Source organism: Protopterus annectens, chromosome 1.part1 (genome assembly GCF_019279795.1).
Source record: "Protopterus annectens isolate FY-2018-M chromosome 1.part1, PAN1.0, whole genome shotgun sequence".
Taxonomy (NCBI): Eukaryota; Metazoa; Chordata; order Ceratodontiformes; family Protopteridae; genus Protopterus; species Protopterus annectens.
The window spans coordinates 646,745,574-646,762,327 of record NC_056726.1 but is presented as its reverse complement, the minus strand read 5'-3'; the positions used below and the strand labels follow the sequence as shown (position 1 = coordinate 646,762,327).

Sequence of the window (16,754 nt, the reverse complement as noted above, 5' to 3'; positions counted from 1 at the left end):
TCTTTGGCACTAAAAAGAATCTTAAGTTCCGGAATTTTTCTGCTCTGGTGGGACTGCTTGGATACTTTTTCTAGCAGGAATTTTTTCTCTCTAGTGATGTTGCTTTCCTCTAACTGGGTGGAACATTGGGAATTTTGTTTACTGTACTGGAAGGAGGAAGGAAAAAGGGAATTATATAACTTCTGGTAGTAATCCTCTGCATCCATGAATCTTTTGTAATCTGCAGCCAGGCTCTCTGGTGTAGGAGTAAATGACCAAATGCCTCCAGAGGTGGACGTTCGAGTGCTGGTAGGATCTGTCATAGTATCATCTCAGATCTTTGGTTCTGTGGGCCACCTCTGCCATGTAGATGGCATCTTCCATTACAGTTCCCCCTCTGCCCCTAGGAGAACTATATCTACACGGATCTTGGAAGAGATCCTGGGACATTTTGAACCACATTTTTCAATCACCTTCCTGATTCTGGAAAATGCCCTTTGAGGGGTTGATAAACAAATTCAAAATGGACTGTAGGGTGGCCAACTGTGTGACAATACAACTTTCCTCCTCAGAAGTAACGGTCCCAAAGAGGGATTTGGCAGGTTCTTTAACCAACTCCCTCTGAAGCCTAGTCCAATGTGCCAAAGAGTTCAGGGATCGAAGTGCAAAGGTTGCTGAAGCATACACACATTCCCAAATCTGTCCATCATCCTAGACTACCTGTTAGGAGGATGAACAGAAGAGTTTTCTTTTACAAGTTCCTTCTTTGTGGCTGCAGCTATGACCATGGCATCCACAGGTACTCCCTTACTCCAAAAATCTCTATCCTTGGACAGTGCAAGAATACTGTCTGGTCTTTTGGGGGTTGGCTCAACAGAGTCAGGATCCTTCCACGCCCATCAAGAGATCAAATCAATCAGTTCATCGGTGGGCAGAGTCACCGAGGAAATAGATGGGCCAGACCCAAAGACTTCCAGGAATACAGATTCCTCTTGGGATGGGTTGTCGGTAGACCAACCACCTATTTGTTTTAGGATTTCTAGGATGTCTCCAAAGGAAACATCATCAGGTGCTGATCTTGGGGACCTTTCCCCCTCATTGAAATCAGTATCTTCCATGACAGACTCTTGAGGGGAGTCCAAGTGCCTCCTTTTATATTTTCTCTTCCGAGGGACTTCAGCAGGTGTTCCAGAGAATTAACAGAAGAAATCAATATACCCTGAGGGGTATACTGGAGACTGAGCTGGCTGTCCTTGTCTAGTAGGATGTTGAGGCTCTTAACATAAAGACAAATGGGTCTGGGAAGTGGAAGCCATGGAAAGTAGATGCGTCCTTTCTCTTGGAGTAGAGAAAACCCTCTCCACTACCTCGAAGGCAGAATGTCCTGGAGAGGAAGAAGCCAACAGCTCTGAGAAGACATGCTTCCAAACTGTCGCCTTCTTCGGACCTGAAGGCAAACCGCTCGAAGCACTGGTCAAAGCAGAGTTGTTGAGGCTCTGAGGGGCAGAGACTGCTCAGACAATCTCTGAGTCAATTCTGACATCCCCGGATCCAGAGCCAATGCTACCACTCTGTGAGTCATCAGCCAGTCCACTCAGATATGAGACAGGAGATGATACAGCAAACTTCAGATCCAATATAGACGGATCTGGAATTTTCAGTTCCAACTGCTCCAAAACTGAAGGCTAGATCAGTGAAGGAGACAAAACTGGAGGAGTAGTGCTTATGAATATCTCCAGACCAGATAGAGTAGGAGCCAGGAGAACCACTTGTGTTTGTGTCAAGAGAAATTTCCTCATTATCATAGCCACATCTACTGTAGTCAAACCTCTGAAGTTCTGGAGTGGTGGCATCTCTCCAGGAACAGGGATGGGATCCAGAGACAAAGCATATCGGGTCTGAGGTACCTTCTTTGGAGCCAATGAAGTTGGATCCAATAGTTTGGGTAATTTCTGAAGTGTTTCTGCACCAGTAATGGAGGTCAGAGCAGGAGATCCAGAAGTGTTCGAAGGATATTTCTTGGTCTCTTTTTTTTCTTTGTTTTCTTGGGGGTTTGAACCCCAGGTACTGTCTGAGAAGAAGTGGAAGGAAGTAAACCTTTCAAAATATGCTTATTTTTCCGATCCAATATTACAGGACATGTTCACATGAGATGGACCTAGACAGTAGAGCACAAATCATGTGCATCTTGACTATGGTATCCTGGCCTTGCATTTTTTTAAAACCATGTTTATTTTCAGCCATTCCAATAACATATATCCAAAAAGCTACACACTAAGAGAAAGGGAATTTTTTGTGGGAGGATGTTTAAATGGAAAAATTACCAATGATAGTAACAGATAACTGCTAGGGTATGACAGAAAAGAAAAACAAGAAAATATCAATAATGGTAATAAAACTTACACTATAAAGTATAGAAAGGGTAAGTGATAGCTATAGAGAATAAAGCTCAAAGCAAAAATATTAAATCTGCTTTTTTTTTTTACTCCACTACAACAAAGCTTGAGAGCCAACTGCAACCACATCCATACGTGAAGGTGGCAAACAAGATCTGAGGTATGGTAGGGCTAATGCATTAGTCCATGAGCTGTAAAAAGCAGCCAAGGTCAGATCAGAGGGTCAGACTTATGCCCAATCATTGAGGAATGAATGAAAATGACAAGATCAGACCTATAAATTCCATCATATTCCAATGCTCAAAAACAGCGATGCTGGGAAGAAAAAGTATCACGTTAATCAAAACGGAGAGAGAAGTACTGCTTAATAAATACATTTACTCACCATGTGTAACAGCAGATTGCTCTGGAACATTGATGACAATCTCCTTAAGACTCTGCACATATTTGATACGATCTAAAAGCGGGATAAGGAAATTCAATCCCTGTAGTGAAAGAGAGAGAGAAAAATAACATGCCAAATAAGAACACTGGCAAACTCCTATATAGCTACTCCTTATCACACACTTGGAACAAAATTACCTCCTCACATATGGTCCACTACCAACACCAATTTCTTAAAAAAAAAAAAAGAGCTAAAATCTCACCTGCTAAACCCATGGTCTTTGTCCATGCCATGATCCCACCTAAACTCCCTTCCAATCAATCTTCCAACTCTTCCCATCTCCTTTACACATTAAACTATTACTGCACGCCTACTTTATTTTTGCGTTGGAGTTTTTCATCTCACTGTTGTATATTGTTGCATACTTTGTATATATTTGTGTTTTTACACTGAAACATCATTGCTAACTACTCTTGCATTTACTATTTTTGATGCATTTTATCTATACTACATGTACTAAATCACTTTTGAACATTGTTTCCCTACTTTATAAATTTATTTTTTTGTTCGTTTTCACAGATTTTGATGCATTTCAACTGTACTATGTGTGCTAATTTGTAAATAGTTTCAGTCTGAATATACATCTGTAAATGTTCATTCATCTAACTACTGTATTACACTTTTTATACTAAATTATATACTGTAATACTGGAGTAACTCTGGAGCTTTTCTCCTCGGGCCTCCACTGGAAAAGGGCTTTCAGCCCAGTTGGACAAACTCAGGTCAACAAATATGAAAATAAAACAAACATAAGAGAAAACAGACTTAGTACATTATAGGACTATGAAACTGGGAAACTTAAGGCAATCCTATGCAGTACTCAGAGTATAAACTATCTATCCCCAGGAATGGAGAACACCAAATTATGACAGAAAAAAAAGCTATTTGCTTAGCCCCTTTTCTTTTACCATTACAGAAATACTGGATCCAAAAACTAAGGTCCTAGGTGTCTTCTGTTAGCAGTTTAAAGTCTCCACAGACGGCCCAATTCACCATATGTGCATACCCTTTAATAAGTACCATGACCCTACATCGAATAGCACATCTAGAATCTGATCACATAACTTTTACAATAAAGGTGTTAAATACAGAGAAAATGAACCTTAATATAAAAACAGCAACAATGAAAGCCTAAATTAAAATTCCTAAGTTTGAATCTCAGAACTTAAATGCCAAGTAACTTATCAGTCTAAACAACTTCTTATGTAATATTTTATGTTGCAAGTCCTCCAATCTCTTTTCCATCCTGCTTGCTTAATCCCTCCTCCAGTACCAAACATACGCCTGGAAAACTAACGAAGCTCCAGAAGTAAATTTAATCGCAAGTACAAAACTTTCACTACACCGGAGTTTTGTACTTGTGATTAAATTTACTTCTGGATCTTCGTTTGAGTTTTCTTGCATTATGTACAGTTGTGCAGGACCAGATTTACAGCCACTTCTCTTTTTGGAGGACCAAATGTAAGCCTGTTAATGGACATCAATCAAAATTGCACTGAGCCAGAGCTGACAAGACAGAGCATTATCTATGGGCATGCTTGGATTTTTATATGAATGTACTTTCCCCTTCATGTAGCCCATGTTGCTAAACCAGACATGCTGTTTAACATGTACCCTGCGCCTCTTTCCAGACCCACCAATTTATTAATCCTCATTTTAATTGGGAACAGTCTCCATCAGGAGATAATCAAAGTGAATTAGTATCTCCCTTTCCACTCACTCACTACTGAAAAGAGTTTGGCCAGCTGCAACAGTTGCAGCTGGCCAAACTCTTTTCAGTAGTGAGTGAGTGGAAAGGGAGATACTAATAGGAGGTCTATCAACCTTCTACAGCCTCATTGACTCAAACCAAGTCTGTCAGCAATGCAATTAGAACTCGCCCTCTTCATCAATGGGCCTGCCCTTTCATCCTAATTACCTCTACCATCTACATAACAGCTGAAGGAAATTCTGGTATCAATGCCTCAACCCCATACTCAGATACTATCAATGAAATTCCTCAGATTTTCCTAATACAATTCCAGGTATCAAACGATGCAAAAAAACATAATTCTTCACCATTTCTTTTGCAACGGATGGAAAAATCAAAATTTGCCCTATTAGCCATATCACTCAGAACTGCCAAAAAGTGTATAATTTAGGAATCACACCCTCCATTTAAGAATAAGGAAAGGAAATCCTACAAAAGTGGGAAGGCAGACATGTGCGCTTAGCATTTTTTTTCTCTTATTCTTGCATCAAAATATCAGGCTGATATTCACAGACAAATGTTCTACATTTGAACATTTGGAATTTGCTGTTTACAATCGCTCAGAACTAAGGAGACATGAATTGTCTTCAAGTAACTATGTCCTTCTCATGACTGCAGATTAGTGCTGTGATATGCACCATTTGTTCAGAAACCCCAGTTTCCATCTTCTAAGCTTCTGAACGGGCCTAAAACAGCATATCTGCCCTATCTTCACCAGTACACCTTGTACCTTAGAACTGAACCGTCAAACTTATGGGAGGCAAAAGAAAGAGCAACAGTTGACATGAAGCCATGCAAACCCGTTTCTTCCATACAGTACAGCAGTCACACCAACACAGCACTCCTATCCTCTCGAAGTTAAAATTTGCCTTCCTCTCTTCTTCTGAGTTCATTCAGCCATATCAGCGACAGTGCAGTCCCAGGGACAGCAGCCTGAACCCAGGTCCCACCAATGAATTCCTGCAGTAATATCACAATGGGCAGTCAAGAGACCAAAGTGCGTGTGTGTAGTACAAGCAGGGTTGTCTTTCCAAGCTTTCGGTTAGTAAAACACTACTCAGACTACAATGTAGTGCCAGCAGGTACTACATACAACTCTATTAACTTTAGCAGCACAGTGCCTTTGTGTAAAGTCTCAGTCTTACAGTCTCAGGGTCTGGAGTTCAGAACGGTCTGCGCCTGTGAATGCTTTGGCAATCTTTGGGTACACCACTTCCCTTCCACCTCCCAACAATATGCTAGCTGTCTAGTAACATGAAAAGAACCTAAGGACGACTAGTTCATTCCGTACCTCTTAACTATCCCTTATTTTGTCTCATTTTTTGCCTGTCATTCATAATGTTTTGACTTTCTGATAAATCAAAGGATTACAGTCAAATCAATAATGCAAGACAAAACAAGAGAGAGTCTCATACTTACTGATTGAAAAAAAAAAAAAATTGTATGCCACTGCAAAACCTGTTTAAAATGAAATAATAGCAATTTCCAAAACTGTCCCTGATTTTGAGCCATTGTGCCCACATTACTTTTGTCCATGTCCAAAATTCTTGAGCAGGTACAGTTCCCTCAGGTGGTCAAGAAATAAAATAAATTTCAAAGGGATATACAGATTCAAGTGACACAAGAATAAATTTTGCACCACGTGTCGCTAGTCTTGTGTATTCAAATAAGACTGAGGCTTGGGTGTTCATTTAAATTGTTTATTGCACACAAACACATCAGGATGGATGACTGGAACATAAAACATAAACAAACTGACTGTTACACACACATACATGCTTTCCCTCTAACTGCTCACTCAAAATGGCACTCCTGCTTGTACATGCTTATATGCACGTGCCCAAGGACTGGAATGGCTCTTAAAGGTACAACACACACTCTGATCTACATCCTCCCTCTTCGACTATTCTGTCATGCAATTGAAATTATACAGACGTATATAAAAGAATAGCAATCTTGTCCAGGTTGCCGTGTATCTGGGACTAGGTCTTCAGATACAACCTGACCTCGTAATGTAAAAAATCAGAACTGGGTTTAGCAACAGGATAGTCACTGGGGAATGTACTGCTTCAGATTTTCAGGGATACTTTCAGGAACAGAAGGTGAAATGTTGGACAAGGGACTCTGAGAATTAGTCTCTCCATTACAAGGAAGATGCTGCAACACTGGCTCAGACGCTGGTGGTAAAATGTTTCCGATTTCACCCGAATTCCATCCCTTGTGTATCAATGATGTACAACAAGAAGTTATGTACTCACCATAACGTTCGATGTATGTAGTCCATCTCGCCACACATTCTTACCCGTGGGTTCGGAGCAGAATAACGGCTCCGACTCGGCCAAACTTTTCTAGTTCGAAGTCTTCTATTGGTTGGGCTAAGAAGGTATCCCATGCTGCACTGCTCCATATCCCAGATCTAGGTTTGCTGCGAACACCACACTCATACCCCATGCATAACAACATCCAAGTAAAGAGGAATAAACTAAAGGTGAAGGGAGCTCTAAAAAAACAGCCTAACCTCCAGATCCTCCAGGAAGGGGGAAGGTGGGAGGGTAAGTAAGAATGTGAGGCGAGATGGACTACATACATCGAACGTTATGGTGAGTACATAACCTTGATGTTATGTAGTCCAATCTCGCCTACATTCTTACCTGTGGGACAGCGTCCCCAGCACCTACATCCTGGGAGGCTCAGAGGAAGATACTCCCGAGTACTGTGGAACTAAAGGAAGACTTGCCCCTAGATACCACATCCAGCTTGTAATGAGTAACAAAGGTGTGAGGAGATGCCCAGGTAGCTGCAGCACAAATATCATCCATAGACAATCTGGCCTGATAGGCTGTAGATATGGATACAGCCCGAGTAGAGTGAGCCTTGACTGGAAACTGTAGGTCTTTACCACCTGAAGAATAAGTGAAAGAGATGCAATTTGATATCCATCTGGATAGGGTGATTTTGGAGACGGGACCCAATTCTGTTTTTGGAAAAGGAGACAAACAGCTGATCAGATTTTCGGAGATCGTTGGCTCTGTGCAGATAGAAACTTAACTGTCTGTGTACATCCAATTGATGAAATTTAAATTCTGCCTTGTTTGAAAAATGGGGAAAAAACACTGGCAACTCAATAGATTGATTAAGATTAGATATGGACGCCACTTTAGGAAGAAAAGTAGGGTTTGGTCTAAGACAAACCCTGTCCTTATGAAAGATCAAGTATGGAGGTTTGCTAGAAAGAGCTTGAATTTCTGAAACGAGTCTGGCTGATGTGATGGCTATTAAAAAGGCAGTTTTCCAGGTCAAGAATTTTAAGTTACAGGCAGCTGCAGGCTCAAAGGGTGGTGAAGTAAGGGTTTGCAGAACAAAATTTAGATCCCAGGGCATGATCGGTTCTGAGACAGGAGGACGGAGTAACAGAGTGCCCTTCAGGAAAGCCTTACAGAGTCTGTGAGCCATCAGACTAGGCTCATTAGCAACATGAAAATTAGAAATTGCTGCCAATTGAACTTTAATGGTAGCGGACGCTGAGCCCTGCTGGAAAAGCATAGACCAACTCCAAGACGGAAGCAATTGGAACTGCGTAAGGGTCAATTCCTTGGGTATGAGCCCAAATAGAAAACCTCTTCCATTTGCTGGAATAAATCTTCCTAGTAGAGGGCTTATGAGAGGAAGATAAAATATGAACTACCTCAGGTGAAAAATGATGAAGCCTAACTAACGACGGAAGTGGAGTAGCCAGGCTGTCAACTGGAGGGTCCGCAGGGAGGGGTGGAACTGCCCCATGTGTGTCAGTAAGTCTGGTTGTGTGTCCAGAGTCCAAGGTGTGTCCACAATGTAGGGATGGAAAAGGGGAACCAGACAAGACAAGGCCAGTGTGGAGCAATTAGAATCATTCTGCTTCCAGAGGATTGCGCTTTCTGAATCACTTTCGATAGCAAGGGAAATGGAGAAAAAGCATAAAGCAGACCGGAGGGCCAATCGTGTACTAGAACGTCCCTGGGCGACACCACCTGTGGGGGATCAGCGTGAAGTAGCTGCTGCATTTGGCATTGAGGGGGCTGGCAAAAAGGTCGCAGCAAGGCTGACCCCATTTGCTGAAGATTCATTCTGCAACTAGACAATTCAGGGACCACTCGTAATGCATCAGAATAGCTCTGCTTAGCCTGTCTGCTATCACGTTGGACTTCCCCGGAATGTGTGTTGCCACCAGAAACTGTTTGGAAGATACTGCCCACTGCCACACTTGCATGGCCTCTCTGCACAGGGGATATGATCTGGTTCCTCCCTGCTTGTTCAGATACCACACCACTGACATATTGTCCGAGTGTATTGCGATAGTCCCGAGAGGTAGAAAGCTCTGAAGTGCCTGCAACGCAAGTAGCACTGCTCTCATCTCTAGGACGTTGATATGCAGATGTATCTCGTGATCTTGCCACGTGCCTTGGACTGTCCTGCCAAGATAATGCCTCCCCCACCCCATCTGGGAGGCGTCCATGGTCACTGTGGCAACCAGGGGTGGTGGAACGAAGGGTTTTCCCCTGTCCAGATTGTTGGTGCAAAGCCACCAACTGAGATCCTGTTTGCATCTGTCCGTGAGCAAAATAGGGTGGGAAAGTGGAAGTCTCTGGAGAGATCATTGAGCAAAGAGGAGTCACTGAAAGTCCCTCTAGCAAGATTGCACATGAGGTTCCAACATAATTGTTGCTGCCATAGTCCCCAGGAGTTGGAGAACCCATCTTGCCTTCACTTTCCTCAGGGGCAGCAGGGCGTGCACCTGTTGCTGTAAGACTAATTCTTTCCTGCGGTAGAAAGGCTCGCATTTGAACGGTGTCTAGCTCTGCACCTATAAAAATGACATGCTGTGAGGGCAACAAGGCAGATTTTTCCCAGTTCAGTGTTATGCCCAACTGTTGACAGAAAGTGATGGTAGCGTCCCTGGTTTGGATTAGTAGATGCCTGGTGGGGGTGGTCAGTAGCCAGTCTTCCAGATACAGAAACACTTAGAATCCTTGACGTCTCAAGTGAGCTGTCACCACTGCCATACACTTGGTGAACACCCTGGGGGCTGTGGTGAGACCAAAGGGCAGGGCTCAAAACTGAAAATGACTGGCTCCCAGCAGTTTATCCTGCCGTAAGGCAGTCCTGCAGTCGGCCAGAGTTCCAAAGTCTTGGTCCGGCGTCGGTTACTGTCGCTTCTTCCCTGACATCAGTGCACCAGGGGTATACAATATGCATCAGACGCCATTTTCTTCAGTTTTTCTTGCCGCGCGGTGCCCGAATCAGAAGCAGTTAGCAAGTGCCGGTCGGCCGACTCCTGCGATTTTCGAAGTCGAATTTCAGATCCGAAGTCTTCAATAAAGCTAAGCACCCCATTGGGGAACCTTTTTTTCTTGCCTCAGACCGATATCAGAAAAAGTTAATAATTGTATTTCTTGTGGGAAACAAATACCTCATAAGGACTTCCACTCTTACTGTATTCCATGCCTAGGCCCTGATCATGACGTCACTAGTTGTCGGTTTTGTGCTAGATTCAACAAATGCACTATAAAGAGACGTTATGATTTTGCTTTACACTACTTTGGCCGAAGGTTCAATTATACCATGCCGTCGGATCAGCCGACGACCTCAATACCGAAAAAACGCAAAGAGAAGGATAAAGACAGGCATCAGAGTTCCAAAACAGACGACGAAACCTCTTCTAGGCCAGTCACCGGTTTGATGGTTCTCAGTGAGGCGCTTTCGCAGCCCCCGACACCCGCTACCTCAGAGCCACGGGCCGCTTCAGACTCCCACGTGGAGACATCTAGGCCTCTGGAAACTCAAGGTATTGGGCCTACGGAATCTAATCCCTCAGATGGGTCTGGAGTCGCTGAGCAGGCACCTGCTTCTGAGGGTGTTTTCAGACCTTCACAACTGCCGACTGCGGGACCGGCTTATGGCAGGATAACCGAAGTGTGATGACTGCAGCAGTGTAACACTATGAAAGTACAGTTTTGTACCTACCATAAATGTAGATGTCCGATAGGTATGCATCTGCAGTCATAACATATGGGTTGTCCTGACTCAGGCAGCCCTTCGGTCGGCCGGATTCCAAAGTCTGGGTCTGGCCTCGGCTGATGTCGCACTTCACCCGACGTCATAGCTCCTGGGGTATAAAGGCATCAGCCGACGCCATTTTCCTCAGTGTTTCTTGCCCCAGATGCCAGGTGCCCTCAAGGAAGGCTAAATTTGTATAAAAGTAGCAAATTCCAAACAGTAGAAAACAAAAAGTATATATACATATATACATACAAACAAATACACCATAATAGATTCCCCCAGCTAGCTAAGAGAGGGTAAGTACCCTAGGAATACCACAGAGGGGAAGGAGGGTGGGTAATCCTGACTGCAGATGCATACCTATCAAACATCTACATTTATGGTAGGTACAAAACTGTACTATGTCCTTCAAGGATGCATCTGCAGTCATAACATATGGGTAGAATACCATAGCCAAACTGGGGGAGGAGGCACTAAGATAATGATGTAGTTAAGATCCCTTGTAAAACAGCAGTTGCAAAACCTGCTCGGGATCTGGAGTATAAAGGAAGATTGTAATGCTTGGCAAATGTATGCACGGAGCTCCAAGTAGCAGCTTCTAAAATATCTTTGGTAGCCACTCCTCGTAGGAAAGCTGTAGTGGTGGCTGTAGCTCTTGTGGAGTGAGGCCTGATATTTTCAGGAGTTGTCTTTCCATGAAATGAGTAGCAGAATCGAATGCAATTTCCTATCCATTTTGAGATTGTCTGTTTTGAAATTGCTTTCCCTTGCACTCCTGTTGCATATGCTACCAGAAGCTGGTCAGTTTTTCTGCTGGCCTTAGTTCTGTCCAGATAGTAGCGCAGTTGTCTGTGTACATCCAAGGTGTGTAGTAGTTTTTCCCCCCTGTTCTGTGGGTTGGGGAAGAATGTAGGTAAATGAATAGCTTGGTTCAAGGATACCCTGGATACCACCTTTGGCATAAAAGTAGGATTGGTTCTCAGAAACACTCGATCCTGGTGAAAGATGAGAAAAGGCTGCACTGCCATTAATGCCTGTAACTCTGATACCCTTCTTGCTGAAGTGATTGCTAGCAGGAAGGCAGTTTTCCAAGATAAGAACTGTAAGTCTGCTGTTGCTGCTGGTTCAAAGGGAGGAAGTGTTAATTTTTCTAGCACAAAATTGAGATCCCATGCAGGTAGAGGTGGTTTCCTTGGAGGTTTTACATTTTTGATCCCTCTCAAAAATTGTCTAAGGAGAGGATGAGAGAAGACAGGAGGATCCATGTTGTACTCTGCTGAAATTCCTGATGCATGAATCTTAATGGAAGAATAGGACAGGCCATTGTGGAACAGTTCTGCTAAGTATTCTAGGATGTGTGCTAGGTTTGCCAGTGTAACATTTGTTCCCTTTGCTGCACTCCAAATGAGGAATCTTCCATTTGGCTGAATATGTTTTCCTTGTGGAGGGTCTGCGAGCCTCCAGGATAATGTCCTTAACCCTCTGAGATAAAACAGGTTGGTTTTGTGTTATGCAATTTTCCAAGCAGTTACCTGTGGCGTTTTTAAGTTTGGATGCAGGGTCCTGTAGTTGTTCTGCGTTAGAAGTAAAGGACATAGAGGTAGAGGCCATGAGTTCGTCCGAGACATGCTTCTCGGTAGCGGGTACCAATGTTGCCTTGGCCAGTCTGGAGCTATCAGAATTACCTTTGGCTGTTCCTCTCTGATCTTCAATAGAACTTTGTACATCAATGGGAGAGGTGGAAAGGCATATACCGTCAGGGCCTTCCAGCTGAAAGAAAGGGAGTCCACCTTCCAGGCTAATGGGTGGTATACTCTTGAGCAGAATTTCTTCAGTTGGTGGTTGAGTAGGGAGGCGAACAGGTCTATTTCTGGCATTCCCCATTTCTTTGTTATGGTTTTGAAGATGTCTGGATGCAGCATCCATTCGTGAGCATCCGTGGTAGTTCTGCTTAAGCTGTCTGCTAGTGAATTCTCTTTTCCTGGTACAAATCTGGCCTGCAGTTGGATGTTGAGATTCAGGCCTAAGTTCCAAAGGTCCATTGCCATCCGGCATAGGGGATATGAATGTGTGCCTCCCTGTTTGTTGATGTACCACATGACTGTGGTATTGTCCGTCCTTATCAGCAGGTGTCCTTGCTGGAGGAATGAACTGAATGCCTCGATTGCATGCTTCACTGCCAGCATCTCCTTTAGATTTATGTGTAGATTCAGCTGGTCTTGGGACCATAGGCCTTGGATACACTTGTCTTCCATGTGTGCCCCCCAGCCTAGGTCTGAGGCATCCGTGGTAATGGTCTGCCTTGGATGTGGTTTGTGGAAAGGCAATCCTCTGTTTATCTGGCAGGCCTGAGTCCACCACAGGAATTGTTTGTGCAGGCATGGAATGATTGGAATCAGGGCTTCTAGACTGTGCTTGTGTTGAGACCATACATTCCTCAGGTACCATTGTAGTTTTCTCATATGCAGCCTGGCATGCGGGATCAAGATTATGCAGGATGCCATGTAACCCAGGGCCTGCAGGACTTTCCTTGCAGTAAACTGAGTTTGTTTTGTTAATGCCATGAAATAGACTGGTAGTTGCTTTTGTTTTTCCTCTGTGAGAAAAGCCATCTGAACTATTGTGTCCAGTTCTGCACCCAAAAATGTTATCCTTTGGGATGGCACTAGTCTTGACTTTTGTATGTTGACTGTGTATCCCAAGGCTTGCAGCAGTTGTATGACATAGGCCAAATCCTTTATTATTTTTGTCTTGTTGTCCGCTTGTATTAGGCAGTCGTCCAGGTATGGGTAGATTTGAATTCCCTGAAGCCTGCAATGAGCAATTACTGATGCCAGGCATTTCGTGAATACTCTGGGCAGTAGATAAGCCAAAGGGCAATGCTGAGAATTGATAATGCTCTGATCCTGCAAGAAATCTGAGGTGTCTTCTGCAATCTGGTCGTATAGGGACGTGCAGGTATGCCTCCTTGAGATCTAGAGTCACCAGCCAGGACTCCTTGCCCAACATGGGAAGAAGTTGCTGTAGGGTCAGCATTTTGAATTTTGGAACAATGAGATATGTGTTCAGTGCGGACAAGTCGAGAATAGGCCTCCATTGATTTTCTTTTCTTGGTACAAGGAATAGTCTGGAGTAAAATCCTTGGCCTTGTTCCATAGATGGTACCTTTTCTATTGCTCTCATCCTTAGTAAGCTGATGATTTGTTTTAGAGCCTCTGATTTCTGGCTTGGTGGAAGGTTTGGCATTCCTCTCTTTTTTGGTAGAGTGTGGAAGTGAAACCTGTAGCCCTTGTCTATTGTTTGCAAAGTGCATTTGTCTCCTGTAATACAATGCCAGTTTTTTGAAAATAAAGCTAGCTTTCCGCCCAAGGGTGCTTCCAGTTGCCACTGACTACCCCTGTAGGCACCCCTAGATTGACCTCTGCCTCTTGGGCGCCTATTTCTGCCTCTCTGTGCTCTAGAGGTGTCTGGAAAGGACCAATTCTTTGAAGGCCAATTTCTGCTGAACCTCGGAGGTTGGACCTGCAGGAAATCCTTGACTGTTTGGACAGATTTTGCTTTTTCTTCCACTTTCTTTGGAACCTCCTGTGCAGGGGAGCCAAATAAACTTTGTTTCTCCATAGGGGCATCTAGGAGTTTTGACTTAACATGGTCTGACAAGGATTGTTCTTTTAGCCAGGCATGCCTTCGAATCACTGCTCCAGTCATAGCTGATCTAAATGAAGCCTCCAGTGCATCATAGCCACATTTCAAGAAATGATTACTGACCTGCTGAGAGTTGTGTACCAAATCCTGAAGGGACTTACGGTCTAAAGGTTCAGGAGGTGCCAGTTTTTTTATTCAGCTGATCTAACAAAAATTCCTGGTACTGTATCATGTGAAATTGACAGTTTAAAGCCCTGGCAGAAAGAGTAGCAGATGTATAAACCTTTTTACCCCATCTCTCTAATGCTCTAGATTCTCTTTCAGAGGGTAGGATTTTTTTGGCAGAGGCAGCTGCAACACCCTTAGGGCCCTGAGAAATGGTTTCTGGGTCTGCAGCATGGGCCTTATACAAGTGGAAGTGAGAATCCGGGACCCTGTAGTATCTCTGTCAGGTTTGGCAGGGGCCAGGGGAAGAGAATCAGGGGCAGTACTGGCATCATTGTATGCATCATCAACAACTGATAGTACAGGTGGTATGGCTAAAGGCCTATGCTGTGGTAAGTGTAAGAAAGTCCTTAGCCTTTTCCTAGAATCAGAAAAATCCTGACCCTGCCATTGGAAGTGTTCCCTCAGAGTGTAGGGTTTCCCCAAATGAAAATTCTTCTGGAGGAGAGGCTGAAGGGATAGAGTCTTCTGCATCAGAATCCTCATAAGGTGAGTATGGGCCTTCCTGATGGTCAGATAAATCTGAACCATCCGAGGAATAGTTAGTGGAGAGAGGTTCAGGGGGTTCAGTCCTAGGCCTCTTTTCAGGAGGGGCTTGTGAGGCCCTGTCTGGGTGAGGTTGGGATCCCCTGATCAGAGAAATAAGGTCCTCAGCAAGGCTGAGAATCTGAGAACTTGAAGTAGGCCTGTGAGAGGGAGCCTTTGTAGGTAAGGCATTGGAAAGTTTTGCTGCTTTAGCCCTGGAAAAGGCCTTGACAGACATAGAAGCAGGGGGTCTAGCTGCCCCACATGCAGGAGTAGAGATGTCCAACGGAATAGTGTCGGACAAATCTTGTGTGCCTGCTTCTTCAGTAGGAATTTCTGTAGCCGACTCAGTCATGGCCTGTGTGGCCTCGGTTGTCGGAGGCATGCTTTCGGCCGAAGGGAGAACCGAGGTCTCAGTCTCAGCCGAAACAGAGACACTCGCGGTAGGCCTAACCGTGGTTTCAGCCGAAACCGCAGGCCGCGAGTGTCGGTCCTTTTCCGTGCGTTTTTTAGCTAAATGTGTAGTCGGAGTCTCCGACGGCATTTTATATGCAAAAGCGGAGCCAAAAAACTCTTCTGCAAACTCCGACCGACGTCTAAGTGTCCGTCGGTTGAAGGAAGCACAGGCTAAACAAGCTGATACGTCGTGGTCTGGGCCTAAGCAAGGAAGGCAGTAAGAGTGGAAATCCTTATGAGGTATTTGTTTCCCACAAGTTAAACAATTATTTACTTTGACATCGGCTGAGGCAAGAAAGAGTCCCCAACGGGGTACTTCGCTTTTTTAGAAGTCTTCGGTAGTTGAAATCTCTGGATCTGACTGACCGGCACTTGCGAACAGCTTCTGCTTCGGGCACCGAGCGGCAAGAAAGACTGAGGAAAATGGCATCGGCTGATGCCTTTATACCCCAGGAGCTATGACGTCGGGTGAAGTGCGACATCAGCCGAGGCCAGACCCAGACTTTGGAATCCGGCCGACCGAAGGGCTGTCTGAGGCAGGACAACCCATATGTTATGACTGCAGATGCATCCTTGAAGGACATCTGAAAATGAAAAAAGAAAAGAAAAGCAGGAGTGTGGAGAATTCAAACCACGACCTCAGTATTAAAACAAAATGAATGCTTTATTGAATATTGCGTTTTCGTCCAATAGACTTCATCAGATCAAGTACATACTTAAAAATCAAAGCTTTACACTAAAATTCATACTGTTTGTAACCAATCATGTTTCACTTCTAATTAAAAAAGTCCCACTTCAATTTAACATTTCCCAATGTTTATGTATTACGTTTGTAATCATTTTATATGTAATAATAAATATTAGTTTAAAAACAGAATTATTTAAAAAGAACATTATTTAATTTATATAAGTTAATTCATTCAAAAAAAGTGTATTTATTTCCATTCCAAAGGATTTGTTCACAAATGGATTTACTTCTTTAACTAACAATGAACACTGCCATCTACTGACCATCTTTATTACTGCACACAAAAGTATATTTTAGCAGCTTTTAACTTTAAGAATGGTAAAATAGATATGTTTTCATTTAGCCCTGGGGGTCTATTGGCTTCCAATACCAATTGCCACCACAACTCCTTGAAGCCTATGTTTTCTTCCCAAGGACCCCCTCTTATGTCAATTTTTATTTGGTCCAACACAAAAAAACAGTAGTTGTATTTCCTGCAGACGAGTGAGTGCTTGTAAAGTGCATTGGATTCCTTACATTTACCAATTTCATAAACATGTTCGTATATCC

General features: G+C 43.6%; 1 protein-coding gene across 1 annotated transcript in view; it reads right to left on the bottom strand.

Moving 5' to 3' along the window:
- Positions 1–16,754, bottom strand: part of STOML2 (stomatin like 2) — a 693,656-nt gene that overhangs the window by 613,586 nt on the left and 63,316 nt on the right. The window contains exon 3 of the mRNA XM_044077348.1: positions 2,761–2,860. Coding sequence (XP_043933283.1) covers positions 2,761–2,860 — 100 coding nt within the window. The remainder of the gene's footprint in view (positions 1–2,760; positions 2,861–16,754) is intronic.